Source organism: Artemia sp. Qi Xiang Cuo, chromosome 4 (assembly GCF_049724085.1).
Source record: "Artemia sp. Qi Xiang Cuo chromosome 4, ASM4972408v1, whole genome shotgun sequence".
In the NCBI taxonomy this organism is placed as follows: domain Eukaryota; kingdom Metazoa; phylum Arthropoda; class Branchiopoda; order Anostraca; family Artemiidae; genus Artemia; species Artemia sp. Qi Xiang Cuo.
This window is the reverse complement of record NC_142797.1, coordinates 63,649,901-63,665,954: the sequence shown is the minus strand read 5'-3', so window position 1 is coordinate 63,665,954 and position 16,054 is coordinate 63,649,901. Positions and strand designations below refer to the sequence as shown.

Here is a 16,054-nt window from a genome sequence, read left to right as displayed (position 1 = left end):
GTCTGGAGGTGACCAAAGTCTGGGAAGGGTAGTTGCCCCCTGCTTCATAGAAAATTACGCCCCTGTGTATAAAAGGAGAAACTGTATTTTATAATAGCCTACCAACCAGTAGAGTGAACGTAATGCAGTTAATAAGTGCGCCTTGATGCAGGTCTAGACAGTGAATGGCCATGTATTGGGTTTTTCTGTGACTATTAGTTGTTGGTGAACAGCAGCCGTTGAAGCCAGAACGCGTACAAGCTGTTTTTTTGGATGAATGCAAAAGCGACAGTGAAAAAGTTCGAAGAACAGCAGGTGTCTGGGAAATTTTTTTCAAACTTTGTATGACCTTGAAAGTTTTTAGTTGTCCATTTAATAGAAGACTACACCAAAAAAAGACCAAACACAAACAAAAAACTATCCAATAAATAAAAAAGAAGGCAAAAAAATGGTATTAAAAGCTTGGAATGTTGTAAATGTTGTAAATTAAAATGTTATAACTTTTTTGTTGTAACAACATTGAAATGTTGTAAATTAAGCTGTAGCACTACTATTAGTTTTTTTTTGTTTAATTTAATTTTCGTGCGACTTTGATCTGAATCGAAAATCTATTATTTTATGCAGTTCCAAATACACAATGATCCAATCTATGGCCTGACGAGCCTTGGACTGACCCTAGGAAATTTTTGGGCAACAGTTTTTGTGGATGGGGGTTTTGAGACCAACGTTGGGGATGGAACGACTCATCATGTCCTCCCCTGTGTTTAGGTATTCAAATACCTTTATTAATACATCTCAGATTTTTTTTTTTTAGACTATAACCAGTAAAATTTGGCCAGTATAGAAGAGAAAAAAGAAATTTGACAGGTATTCACGGTTCTTCCCTGATGCCTTATTTAATTCAAATATATCTCCAACAATAGTAGTGTTGCTCTGTTTTAAAGTAAAACCTAAAAGTTTACGGTAAAAAGGGTAACATGGTCTACACTACATTTGACAATATATAATTGTGAGCCGTATTTTGAAGGTATATATTTATATATTTAAAAAAAATGGAGTTACTGGATAGTATTTTGCATAAGTTGTCAGTAGCGCAAGTAGATTTTTCAAAGTACGATGAATTTCTCTTCCTCAGTAAGTGACCAATGTATTTTTGATATAAAGTGGCATGCTAAACGTCTTAACAATTTGTCGGTCTTTCAAACTTAATATTCAGGGTCTCTATTCGTCGTTTGATGAGTTAAGGCTAATAGTTGGTGTTTGACTGCCTGATATTATTAGGCCATGTTAAACCTTTCTGGATAATAGCAATGAGATTCTGCTGGATATACCGGGTATAGGTCGGAACGACTAAATGAAAAAGCTATAAATATTGTCATTCTTGCGACTTAGTCAAAAGTGCTCAGTTCAGCATATTAGTTAGTCTATTTCCTGAATTACAAAAAATAACCCTGAAATTTCAGTTGAAATGAATCTTGATTTTTAGGTGAAACGAGAGGAAGTTGATAGGCGGATTCGAGAAGTCACGGAAAGTTACTCGTACAAATTCACAGAAGAAGCCAAGTCTCTCTGTCTAGGAGTAAGTCTATCTCTCTCTCCCCCTCTCTTTCTCTCTCTCTTTTTTCCCTCACTTATCTTTATCTCTTTCTATGTATCTATATAAGGGTTTGAATTAAGATCGGTAAGGTTAAAAGCAGTTTCATAGGCAGTGCAGTAGCGCTGCCTAAGTAAAGAACGATGTGGGCACAATGTATTATTTTTTTATTTTTATTTTTTGACCAGGGCACTTCGTGTCGAAGGAGTTGTCGTAGAAACTTCGAAAAGGGCTCGTTCGATTGGAAATTAGACTGGTTTGTGCCCATTTTAATAGTCAAAAGGGATTGGAAGGCAACTAACACCCCTTCCACTTCAACCATTTCCCCAAACACATCAAATCAAAATTTTCAGATAGCCATTTTATTCAACTTAGTTGAAAGTTTTGGAAATTAGGTCTTTAAGGATGACAACCCATCCCCCCCACAACCCTTGGGCAAGGATTGTAAGCTATATCCTGGGGGCATATAAGGTTCTTATAGACAGAATTGTCGTAAAAACTTCAAAAAGGGCTCATTCAATTGCGAATTGAGAGGGCTAGTGTCCCTTCTAATGGGCGAAATTGATTGAAGGGTAATTAACAATCCTATCATGTGCACCATTCCCCTAAACACATCTACTGAAAATTTTCAGATAACCATTGTGTAGAAAGTAGCCGTAGTAGAAAATTATGGAAACTAGGTCTTTGAGGATGACAACCTCCCCTCCCCCCCAGCACTTAGGGCAAGAGTTGTAAGTTATTCCCTGGGGGCATTAAGGTTTTTATTGAAAGTGTTGTCGTAGAAACTTCAAAAGGGCTCATTTGATTGGAAATTGAAAGGGCCTTTTTATAGTGAAAGTGATGGGAGAGCGACTAACGCCCCTCTCACGCCCACCATTATCCCAAACACATCCAATCAAAATTTTGAGATAGCCATTTTGTTTAACGTAGTTTAAAGTTCTGGAAATTTTGTCTTAGAGGATGACAACCACCCTCACAGCCCTTAGGGTAAGGGTTGTAATTTATGCCCTGGGGGTATATAAGGTGTTTATAGAAAGTGTTGTCGTAGAAACTCAAAAAGGGCTCATTCGATTGGAAATCAAAAGTCCTATTGCGAAAGTGCTCGGAAGGCTTGAAATTTTTATAATAAAGATTAATGTGGGTATAATGTATGATTTTTGTTTTTGGGGTTTAGACTAGGGCATTTCGCATCAAAGAAGTCGTAGTTGGAACTTTGATAAGGGCTGATTCAATTGGAAATAGAGAGGTCTGATGCTCTTTTTGATAGTCTAAAGTGATTGGAGGGCAACTAATCCCTCTCCCACGCCCATCCTCCCATTTGCCCTCATGTTTAGAAACTTATTGTTGCCTAAAGATTCAATCAAAATGCACTGTGTTAATGTCAATTCCCAATAAGGTATCTAGACAGCATCCCTGGAATATTCGAGGATATTATTCACTAACTTTCGGGGCTACTTCTGCTATTAAAATTTAACCAAGTCAGAATAGAGCCGGAGTGTCTATCCTATCAAAGAAAATAAACAGATTTTTTTGCGAATGGTATAAAATTTTCCATTTCAGGTCAACTAGAGGAGGTATGAAACTAAATTAAACACTACTATTTGTGTCCAGATTTTTAAGAGGGTGTATGTTGTTGAAAATTGCTGAAATTTTTTCTGCAGTATACAAATAGCAGGCCAAACTATAAAGTCTTAAAAAAACGAAAAGATTTAAAGTATTATTTTCTTTTTCCCTGGAAAGACTACGTCAATATAAAACGAACAAAAATTAATTAAAAAAACTGTTTCCACAAAATAAGTTTTTCAAAGAAAAGAACTCCATTAAACAAAAGATGAGCAAAAATAAAATCAAATAATCTACGAAGCGTGAAACTACCGCAAATTAGCATCGATAAATAAATGAAACACAAAATTGAACAGAAATTACAATAAATAACCGAGTCAAACTCAAAACGAGAAAAAATTAACATAAGTTGGGCTCAAAACCCCTATGCCTTCCCAAGGACAGAACATAATTTGCACTTTACTGAAAAGAATATAAATGTTCTTACTTTTATAATTTTAATAAATCAAATGATATTAACATTTTGATTACTAAATATCAGTATATGTTTATTAAACTGACAATGCACATTCATTTGTATTTTTTTCAGTAAAGTGCAAATCATGTTCTGGCCTTGGGAAGGCATAGGAGTTTTGAGCCCTACTCATGTTAATTTCTGCTCGCTTTGAGTTTGACTCGGTTATTTACTGTTATTTCTGTTTGTTTTGGGTTTCATTTACTTATCGATGCTGATTTGTGGTAGTTTCACGCTTGGTAGATTATTTGATTTTATTTTTGCCCATTTTTTGTTTAATTGGGTTCTTTACTTTTCTTTGAAAAACTTATTTTGTGGAAAAAGGTTTTTTTAATTAATTGTTATAAAATTGCCTCGCTGGCCAGTTTCTGAGGGAGGGCAAGTGCTATTGGAATCTTGTTTTTTTTTTTACCGTGATTTAAACTGGGATACTCATTTTCTTATTCTTATTTTCATATATTCTTCTTACGGGGATGGGGCATTGCCTCCCCCAGCCCACCCTGGTCGACGCCCGTTACAGATTTTCAGTAGGATCGATTAAATGCAAATGATGCTTTTTTTCCTTTATTAAAGGAAAAATATTGAAAATATATTATTTGGATAAAAGACTTTGGTGCAACTAGTGTAAACATTCCTGGACAAATTCTTTTGATATTTTAAAGAAAGTATTAGATCTTTCTGAATTATTCGAGAATACGGTGAAACATCAAATCCTTAATTTTTGAATTTTTATGAACCTAGATGAATTAAAATATTTTAATATTTTAAAAAAGATTTGTCCAGAAAGCTTATTTTGTTCTAATTCAAAATAGTCTTTAATCAGAGTAAGGACTTTTAACAGTTTCAACTTCAAAAATTATTTCTAGATACCACACCTTAGCAGGGGTGGAACCAGAGGAGCGGATCCAGGGGGTGCCCCCGCCCTTCAAGATATTCAACCCTCATTCCGTTTTTGTTCTTCTTTTGCTCTTTTTTTTAATAAACATGTCAATTTGGTCAAATATTGGTGCCCTTGTCACATTGTCCCCCTCCCCCAAGATTTTGCTTTAGATCTGCCTTCGCGCCTTAAGATTAAAAATGTTCTTGTAGGCTTTTCAACAAACATGCAAAGAAGCTAGACAGATATCGACAAATACGAAAAAATCCACATAAAAATACTTATATATATATAAAAAAAACTGTTCATTTCCACACCTATTCTCTGCATGTATCATAAAATGATACTTCTTTTTAATCCTTTATATAGTAATGGTATCTAAATATAATTGTATACTGTAGCGTCTTCTTTTTCCAAATATAATGTACTTTTCATACCACGCGTACTTGCTCTGAGCAAATACGTCACAACCTTAGTTCAGTTGCTGCCTGGCAAAAACAGGCTTTTCCATAGACATACCGTGATGTGTACATCGGAATTGCGCGTGCGTGAAGGCGGAGTTTGAATCTTATGTGGTTTTAAATGTGTTTTACTTTTTTTCAAGGGAGAGTATAGCCTTTGTCGATACTGTATATTCTGTCTACTGTGCTAAATATAAATATATATATATATATATATATATATATTTTTTTTTCAGTTATTAAAGAAGGAGGTTCACGAGAGGCTGGGGTGCACAAAAGGTCGATACGGAGCCGATGAAGTAAAAACGCACGAATTTTTTAGGCCTATAAATTTTCGTCGTTTGGAAGCTGGAATGTGCGACCCTCCGTTTATACCCGATCCGCATGCAGTTTATGCAAAAGACGTGTTAGATATTGAACAGTTTTCAACAGTTAAGGGTGTAAATTTGGATAGCAGTGACAGTGGCTTTTATGCCAAGTTTAATACTGGATCTGTTTCAATTCCCTGGCAAACAGAGGTGAGTTCACTCTTTTGGATCAAAATTAGGTCGTACTCCACTTGTTTTTTGCAACACACCAAGCTTTCTCATTGCTTACTTCTCATGATTTCTGTTGATTATTTTTTTAGTTTCTTTTTCTATTTTGCTATTGCTTTCTATTCCCCGTTTCAATAACTTCGGGCAATGAAAAAATTTTTGTGTATAAAATGCGTTGTTACTTGTTTACTATGCCCTATCAATTTTCCTTATAAATTTGTATTCTTCTACTTTTGTCAATCTTCTGTTGTCTGTCAATCTTCTTCTGTATTTTGTTTTCACTCCAAGCTCTTTCATTACTTACTTCACATAATTTTTGTTCATTCTTTGTTGTTTTTTTTTGTTTTTTTTTAGAATGGTTTAGTTTTCTAGTACTTTCTTTTCCCCATTCTAATAACTTCTGGGAATGAAAGAAAATTTTGTATGTGATGTTCTGTTGCTTATTTTTATTGCCCTATCAATTATGAGATTCTTTTTTAAATCGAAGGCAAGTAGAGGCAGGTTCAATTTTATTCTTCTTCTTCTATCAAAATTATTCAAAATTTTGTATCTTCTTCTTATTTGCTTTATTGTTCTTCCCGCTTCTTATGTTATGAGGCTTGTTAAAATGAGAGAAAAAAAGGGACGTTTTCAGGATTCATGCTTGCGCACAGGGAGAAGGGTTAAGTAAAACCAGTAAGACAGGAGGGGGTGCTACCATTTTGGCGAACCTTCACAAGCACGAAACGTCATAACATCGAACCGTCAGAACCGTCATAACATCTAAAAAAAATTATAAGTTTATATAATAGTAATAAGTATATAATAGTTTAGAAAAAAATTTCGGCTATATATTTGCACATCAGGGGGGTGGGGTAAAGCATAGCATATATTAAATACGTAACCTAACCCAGGTACCTTTTCCCCCCTAAACCCCAAAAAACTAAAGTTTTAAAATGTTCGATGTTATGACGGTTCGAGGTTCTGACGGATTTTTTGTCGATGTTGTGACGGATTTTGTACTGCTCCTAACGTTCGTGCTCCTGACGGTTCGATGTTATGACGCCTTCCCAGATAGGAGGCATGCTGTCCGATCTTAGTAGTAGTATCAATTCGCATCTCTCAGTAACTACTAAGGAAGAATCGTAAAACTACACATAATTTAGTGCCACACTTGTACTGCAGAAGCGGAAAATTGAAATGGCGAGAACTTGGCTTGAGAACCTTGTGTCAACACTAATTTAACCCAGGCTTTTTCCTACTAATTCCATGTCTTTAAATCTTTTTTTCAGATTCATATCATACTACAGTTAATACTGCTACTAAAAAAATCACTGCAGTACCGAGCCGCCTGAGTCCACCACAGCTACGCACGCTTCCTCCATTCCAATATATTCACAGCTTCAATCCACTTCATCCCAAGAAGTTCCAATGTCCTTTAAATCCTTTCTTATTACGTCTTCTCACTCTGTTTGGGATAGGAGCCGCTTTTTGATTTGGAACTAGATAGATTGCCCAAAGAGCCCAATCTTTGGCAATCTTCCATCCTTCACCCATAAGACGCGACCTAGCAATCTTAACCTTTCTTGCAGTATAGCCCTAGAAAGTGGGGTCGAACCACATCTTAGTGCAGCTTACTCTTTGAAATACGGTCAAGCAAACGTTGGCTTTTTCAGTCGACGCTTCAGAGGCAACGACACTTGTGAGCCGTACCTGACAACTGGCATTTCCCTGGCTTCCAATATTCCCTGCATAGTCTGTAGACTTATCTTCCAATTCTTTCAAACTTCTTTTCATTTGCAGGAACACCCCGCACCTTCACTATTCTGCTATTTACATCTTCACTAAATCCACCATCTTTACTAATAATACTACCCGGGGTAGTGAAGCTATCCACTTGATCAATTTTCTCGTTACCTAACAACATCTCTTCATTATCATTTTTTCTAACTTTAAGCGAAATACATTTCATAACATTAATTTTCAAACCTTTTTGCACTCTCAAATTTTCCAAAAGTTCATTTTTTCGCTGATTTTTTTTGTAACTAATGTCTATCAGAGAATAATTCATAGGGCACAATCTGCCCATCAGGGTTTTCTACCTTAACCGCAACAATATTATTTCTCGTTCTTGGGGCTGAACCTTTTCTGTCAGCTGAATCAAATTTCTGGTTACAATAATAATTTATTTGTAATCTATGCAACCTTTGTTTATTTGCAAATATGTATAATATGTATAAAAAGTGGATTAAAAAAAAAAAAAAAAAAAAAAAAAAAAAAAACACCTGAGACCCAACAATTTCATGGTTACTACATCATGTATAATGTGTTAGTTAAATCAAGAAAACGTCGCTCGAAAGAACGTAAACAGAAGGACCATGATGTTTTGGTCTGTAATAAATAAAAATTTATCAGTTCAACCTACCACAACTCGTCTGATTCTACTGTTGGCCTGCTAAGGTGTGCCGTTTTTAACTAGCGGAGATGCAAATGTGATTACTAAGCTTTAGTCAATACTCACTTTTATTTTAGTATGTGAGCTGGAATAAAACTTAAAAATGCGTAATAACAGGGTAGGTTGGGTATTAGGGAAACTTCAGCGCTACTTCAGACCGATTTTAACGACCCACCATCAGCACCAAAAAGAATTTTGCTTTCGTCATGATTGGTTAATTCGATTGTAGAAATTATAATTGCAAAGATGCACTGCCATATGTATTAAGGTTGTGTCAGTAGATTGTATATATGGAATTCTAGCACACTATGTTCCTTGGCACCTTTCCAAGGCAGATTACCAGACTGGTTATTGCTATTGATATCAATTGCACAAGGACCTTCACAAGAATATACACTACAGTTTGACGTGCACATTGCAAAAAGCGAGCAAACCTATAAAGTAGTCAAACACCTTTTGAAACTATAGTCGAGATTTTATAACACAATTAGACTGGTTATTTTTATTCGTCGAAATATACAAGGAATTTCATAAGAATGTACAGTAAAGTTTCACGTGCACATTGCAAAAAGCGATCAAACCTATAAAGTGGTAAACACGTTTTGAAACTATAGTCGAGATTGTATAACTCAACCAGACTGGTTATTGCTTTGCGAATTGGACTATACGAACGATATTAATTGAATAATAGGGAAAAAACGGAGCTAGATAGCATTTGCGAATTGGATCATATGAAGGTGGAGAAAAAAGGGTATAGTATTTGCGAATTGGACTATACGAACGATATTAATTGAATAATAGGAAAAAAAGAGCTAGATAGCATTTGCGAATTGGATCCTATGAAGATGGAGAAAAAAAGGGTTAAACTGATTATTGGACAATTGCCTTTAGTCAAGACTAGTTTGTTAGGAATGTGTCGCTGCTAAAGCTAACTCTAATTGCAAAAAAAGGGTATAGCATTTGCGAATTGGGGATTATCAGTTAAGGTAACCCCTCAAGGTTGTTAACTCGTAGAGCATTTATTATTGCTTTGAGGCGCCGTGGATGTATGAAAATTGTTAGCGATGAAAAATTGATCGTATGACTTGACCTAGCTCAACTTTTTTAATGTTTTATGTATAATACACAAGGTGCGTTCGAGAAGTATCTTCAATGTAAAATAGAGTTTACCGTTATAGTATACTAAAAGGTTGATACTAAGAGAGATGTAGATGAAAAGAAAAGAATTTTAATAATGAAAATCAGAACAAACCTTAGAAATCCTTGCAAATCAAGTAGTAAGGTGTGTGTGAGTACGAACCATCAAGGATCATAAGTACCAACGACCCTAACCACTAGAGACCTAAACCCCCCAAAGGTCCCCTATCCCCAAACTCGAAGGGTGCTCCCCCCCCCCCCCTCCAACTTGTTGGCCCCCTCTCCCCATTTTTTTTTATTTATTTTTTAACTTTTTTTATAATTTTTTTGAACATGATATATTTTTTTCAACTATTTTTTTTACATGTCTTCGAATGAGATGAAACATAAAACAAAAAAATCACATTTAATATTTTCCAAACTCAAAATGAGAATGTTATTGATATGTTAGTCATGACCTTTACTATTTGAAAAATAATGTTCGTAGTAGCACTTTTTTTTATTGGACTAAAAATTTTTTTGGACTTAGAAATTATTCAACTTTTTTTACGTATTTAAAAATGACATCGATGACACATCAGTAAAAATTGTGTACAACTCAAAATGGAATAATGATTATTCTACTGATTACGAACTAAGAGAAGACAATAACTACAATATCAAGAGAGAAAATGGTAAACTATTTTATGGATCAGATTCAAAATGTGGATCCTTCGTCGGATCTGCTGGATGAAATTGACAAAATATAAGTATCAGATTGAATAAATGCTTTATCAACACCATTTGTCGGATATGACGGATAAAATTAACAAAATCTAAGTATCAGAGTGATTAAATGCTTTATGAGCATCCTTTGTTGGATATCTCGGATAAAATCTAAGTATCAGAGTGATTAAATTCTATATCAACATTCTTTTCTCGGATAAATGGGATAAAATTGATAAAATCTAAGTATCAGAGTGAATAAATGCTTTATCAACATCCTCTAAATGCATTATCAACATCATTTGTCGGGTATATCGGATAAAATTGAAAAAATCTAAGTGTCAGAGTGAATAATTTTTTATATCAACATCTATTGTAAGATACATAGAATATAATTGACAAAATCTAATTATAAGAGTGAATAAATGCTTTATCAGCATCCTTTTTCGAATATATCAGATAAAAGTGAGAAAATCTAAGTACCATAGTGAATAAATGCATTATCAACATCATTTGTCAGATATGCCAGTTAAAATTGACTAGTCAGATAAAATTGACAAAATCTAAGTGTCAGAGTGAATAAATTTTTTTTCTCAACATCTTTTGTCAGATACATCGAATATAATTGACAAAATCTAAGTGTTAGAGTGAATAATTTTTTTATCAACATCATCTGTCAGATACATCGAATAAAATTGACAAAATCTAAGTATCAGTTTGATTAAATTCTATATCAACAACCCTTGCTCGAATGCATGGGATAAAATTTACAAAATCTAAGTATCGGATTGATTAATTTCTATATCAACAACCCTTTCTCGAATAAATGGGATAAAATTGAAAAAATCTAAGCGTCAGAGTGAATAATTTTTTTTTTATCAACATCTATTGTCAGATTCATCGAATATAATTTACAAAATCTAAGTATCAGAGCGAATAAATGCTTTATCAGCATCCTTTTTCGAATATATCAGATAAAAGTGACAAAATATAAGTACCAGAGTGAATAAATGCATTATCAACATCATTTGTCGGATATGCCAGTTATAATTGACATGTCGGATAAAATTGACAAAATCTAAGTGTCAGAGTGAATAAATTTTTTTTCTCAACATCCTTTGTCAGATACATCCAATATAATTGACAAAATCTAAGTGTTAGAGTGAATAATTTTTTTATCAACATCATCTGTCAGATACATCGAATAAAATTGACAAAATCTAAGTATCAGTTTGATTAAATTCTATATCAACAACCCTTGCTCGAATGCATGGGATAAAATTTACAAAATATAAGAATCGGAATGATTAAATTCTATATCAACAACTCTTTCTCGAATACATGGCATAAAATTGCAAAAATCCAAGCGTAAGAGTGAATAATTTTTTTTATATCAACATCTATTGTCAGATACATCGAATATAATTTACAAAATCTAAGTATCAGAGTGAATAAATGGTTTATCAGCATCATTTGTCGAATATATCAAATAAAAGTGACAAAATTTAATTACCAGAGTGAATAAATGCATTATCAACATCATTTGTCGGATATGTCAGTTAAAATTGACATGTCGGATAAAATTGACAAAATCTAAGTGTCAGAGTGAATAATTCTTTTTCTCAAAATCTTTTGTCAGATACATCAAATATAATTGACAAAATCTAAGTGTTAGAGTGAATAATTTTTTTATCAACATCATCTATCAGATACATCGGATAAAATTGACAAAATCTAAGTATCAGACTGAATAAACGCTTTATCAACATCATCTGTCGGATATGTTGGACAAAATTTTTTTATCAAGGGAACATCTGAATGCGTTTAAGGTATAGTACGAATGGCTTGCAAACAACACGAAAGTACTATCAGAATGAATAAATTTTTTACCAACATCCGTTGTTGGATATGTCATTATGAAAAAATTGTAAGTAGGTAAGTAAGTAAGTAACAAACTATTTCTTGAATCCACCTCTTGGATACACAATGCAGAAATTTAATTAAGGAAATTATGAAAAAAAATTGAAAAAATTACTTATTAACATTAATTATCGATTGAAGTCCCTTTCTTGACAGACAATATAACAAATTCATAAAATCTAATTCCAACTTGAATTAAATTCTATATCTACATCCATTTCTCGGACACATAGGAAAAAGTAGACAAAATCTAAGTGTTAGAGGGAATAAATGGTTTTATCAACAAATTTTGTCAGGTACGTTGGATAAAATTGACAGAATCTAAGTGGCAGAGTGAATAATTTTTTTATCAACATCCTTTGTCAGATACATCAAATAGAATTGACAAAATCTAAATTTCAGAATGAATAAATGCTTTAACAACATCCTTTATCGGATATGTCGGATAAAATTGACAAAATCTAAGTATCAGAGTGACTAAATTCTATATCAATATCCGTTTCTCGGATACATAGGATAAAATTGACAGAATCTAAGTGTCAGAGGGAATAATTTTTTTTTATATACATCCTGTCAGATACATCAAATAAAATTGACGAAATCTAAATTTCAGAATGAATGAATTTACTATCAACATCCTTTGTCGGATATGTCGGATAAAGTTGACAAAATCTAAGTGTTAGAGTGAATAAATTTTTTTATCACCATCTTTTCTCAGATACATCGGATATAATTGACAAAATCTAAAAATTCGAGTGAATAATGTTCTTATCCAAACCATTGGTAAGATGCATCAAACAAAGTTGAAAAAATCCAAATTTAAGAACAAATGAATAATTCACAAACATACTTTATTAGATGTTTTGAATAAAATTTACAAAATCCAGGCATCTGTAGTAATATTCTATATTAGCATCTTTTTCTCGGATACAAAGGATAAAATTGAAAAATTCTAAGTGTTAGAGTGAATAAATTTTTTATCAACATCCTTTGTCAGATACATCAAATAAAATTGACAAAATCTAAATTTCAGAATGAATAAATTCATTATCAACATCCTTTGTCGGATATGTCGGATAAAATTGACAAAATCTAAGTATCAGAGTGAATAATTATTTTAACAACATCCTTTGCCAGATACATCGAGTAAAATTGATAAAATATAATTGTCAGAGTGAATAAATTTTTTTATCAACATCCTTTGTCAGATACATCAAATAGAATTGACAAAATCTAAATTTCAGAATGAATAAATGCTTTAACACCATCCTTTATCAGATATGTCGGATAAAATTGACAAAATCTAAGTATCAGAGTGACTAAATTCTATATCAATATCCGTTTCTCGGATACATAGGATAAAATTGACAGAATCTAAGTATCAGAGTGAATAATTTTTTTTTATATACATACTTTGTCATATACATCAAATAAAATTGACAAAATATAACTTTCAGAATGAATAAATTCACTATCAACATCCTTTGTCGGTTATGTCGGATAAAGTTGACAAAATCTAAGTGTTGGAGTGAATACATTTTTTTTATCAACATCTTTTGTCAGATACATCGGATAAAATTGACAGAATCTAAGTGTCAGAGTGAATAAATTTTTTTATCAACATCCTTTGTCAGATACATCAAATAAAATTGACAAAATCTAAATTTCAGCATGAATAAATGCTTTAAAAACATCCTTTACCGGATATGTCGGATAAAATTGACAAAATCTAAGTATCAGAGTGACTAAATTCTATATCAACATCCTTTTCTCGGATACATAGGATAAAATTGAAAAATTCTAAGTGTTAGAGTGAATAAATTTTTTATCAACATCCTTTGTCAGATACATCAAATAAAATTTACAAAATCTAAATTTCAGAATGAATAAATTCATTATCAACATCCTTTGTCGGATATGTCGGATAAAATTGACAAAATCTAAGTATCTGAGTGAATAATTATTTTATCAATATCCTTTGCCAGATACATCGAATAAAATTCATAAAATATAAGTGTCGAAGTGAATAAATTTTTTTTATCAACAAAGTTTCTCCGAAGCGTCAAATAAAATTGACAGAATCTATATGTCAGAATGTATAAATTACTTAACAACATAATGTATCGGATATTATGGCTAGAACAGTCAAAATCTTAGTACCAGATTGAGTGAATTCAATATCAACACCCTTTTCTCGGATACATAGGATAAAATTGACAAATTCTAAGTGTTAGAGTGAATAATTTCCTTTGCCAGAATAATCCTTTGCCGGATACATGGGTTAAAATTGACAAAATCTAAATATCAGAGTGAATAAATTCGTTATCAACATTCTTTGTTGGACATGTTAAATGAAACTTACAAAATCTAAGCAACAAAATTAGTAAAGTGCATGTCAACAGCACTTTTTTTCGGATGATTGAGGTAAAATTGACAAAATCTAAATTTCATATAGTATAAATTCATTAATAGTATCCTTTAAACGCATTATCATTACCCCGCCCACGCGGGGTACACTCCATGTCTTTTTCGGTTTTTGTGTCTAAATCTACGTATTTGTATGTGTTTTTATCTCTCTCACTCTTTTTGCCTGTGTGTCTGGGCGGGTGTTTGCTTATTCCAATGCATGTCTGACGACTCCAAGTGAACCTAAATTAACTCAACTTTTTGAATATCTCTCACTATGACTGTGTGTCTGAGCGGGTGTGCTGCCATCTATAACGGGTCTAACCTAAATTCATCGTAACGACACATGAAGTCAAAATGAATAGAATTTGGATTTTATGACTGTTATCTGATGTATCCGATAAAAACTTTGAAAACGAATTTATTCTTTCTGGTACTTAGATTTTGTCACTTATATCCGATATGTCTGACATGTGATGTTGATAAAGCATTTAAGGGATATTGATAAAGCATTTAATCACTCTGATTCTTAGACTTTGTCAATTTTATCCCATGTACCTGAGAAAGGGGTGTTGATAAAGAATTTAATAACTCTGATACTTAGATTCTGTCAGTTTTATCCGACATATCCGACAAAGGATGTTGATAATGAATTTATTCACTCTAACACTTAGATTTTATCAATTTTATCCCATGTATCTGAGAAAGGGATGTTGATATAGAATTTAATAACTCTGATACTTAGATTCTGTCAATTTTATCCGATATAGCCGACAAATGATGTTGATAATGCATTTCAAGGATCTTGATAAAGCATTTATTCACTCAGATACTTAGATTTTGTCAATTTTATCCCATGTATCTAAGAAAGGGATGTTGATATAGAATTTAATCATTTTGATACTTAGATTCTGTCAGTTTCATCCGACATATCTGACAAAGGATGTTGATAATGAATTTACTCATTCTGATATTTAGATTTTGTCAATTTTATCCAATATATCTGACAAAGGATGTTGTTTCATTCTGAAATTTAGATTATGTCAATTTAATTTGATGTATCTGACAAAGGATCTTGATAAAAAAAATTTATTCACTCTGACTCTTATATTTTGTCAATTTTATTCGATGTGTCTGGCAATGGATGTTGATAAAAAAAATTATTAACTTTGATACTTAGATTCTGTCAATTTTATTCGACATATCCGACAAAGGATGTATGTATCCGATAAAAACTTTGAAAACGAATTTATTCTTTCTGGTACTTACATTTTGTCAATTTTATCTTATGTATCTGACATGTGATGTTGATAATGAATTTAAGGGGTATTGATAAAGCATTTATTCACACTGATACTTAGATTTTGTCAATTTTATCCCATCTATCTGAGAAAGGGATGTTGATATAGAATTTAATAACTCTGATACTTAGATTTTATCATGTTTATTCCAAGTATTCGAGAAAGGGATGTTGATATAGAATTTAATCAATCTGATGCTTAGATTTTGTCAATTTTATCCGATATAGCCGACAAATGATGTTGTTAATGCATTTCAAGGATGTTGATAAAGCATTTATTCATTCTGATACTTAGATGTTGTCAATTTTCTCCAATGTATCCGAGAAAAGGATGTTGATATGGAATTGAATCACTCTGATATTTATATTCTGTCAGTTTTATCTGACATAACCGACAAAGGATGTTGATAATGAATTTATTCATTCTGAAATTTAGATTTTGTCAATTTTATCCGATGTATCTGGCAAAGGATGTTGATAAAAAAAAAGATTTTGTCAATTTTATCCGACTTATCCGATAAAGTATGTTGTTAAAGCATTTATTAATTCTTAAATTTAGATTTTGTCAATTCTATTTGATGTATCTGACAAAGGATGTTGATAAAAAAAAATTATTCACTCTGACACT

At 32.5% G+C, this 16,054-nt stretch overlaps 1 protein-coding gene across 5 annotated transcripts in view; it reads left to right on the top strand.

Moving 5' to 3' along the window:
- The window catches only part of Gprk2 (G protein-coupled receptor kinase 2), a 205,007-nt gene that overhangs the window by 169,611 nt on the left and 19,342 nt on the right, over positions 1–16,054 (top strand). For all 5 annotated transcript variants that reach the window (XM_089088485.1, XM_089088486.1, XM_089088484.1 and 2 more), the window contains 2 exons: positions 1,466–1,558; positions 5,225–5,506. In XM_089088485.1, coding sequence (XP_088944611.1) covers positions 1,466–1,558; positions 5,225–5,506 — 375 coding nt within the window. The remainder of the gene's footprint in view (positions 1–1,465; positions 1,559–5,224; positions 5,507–16,054) is intronic.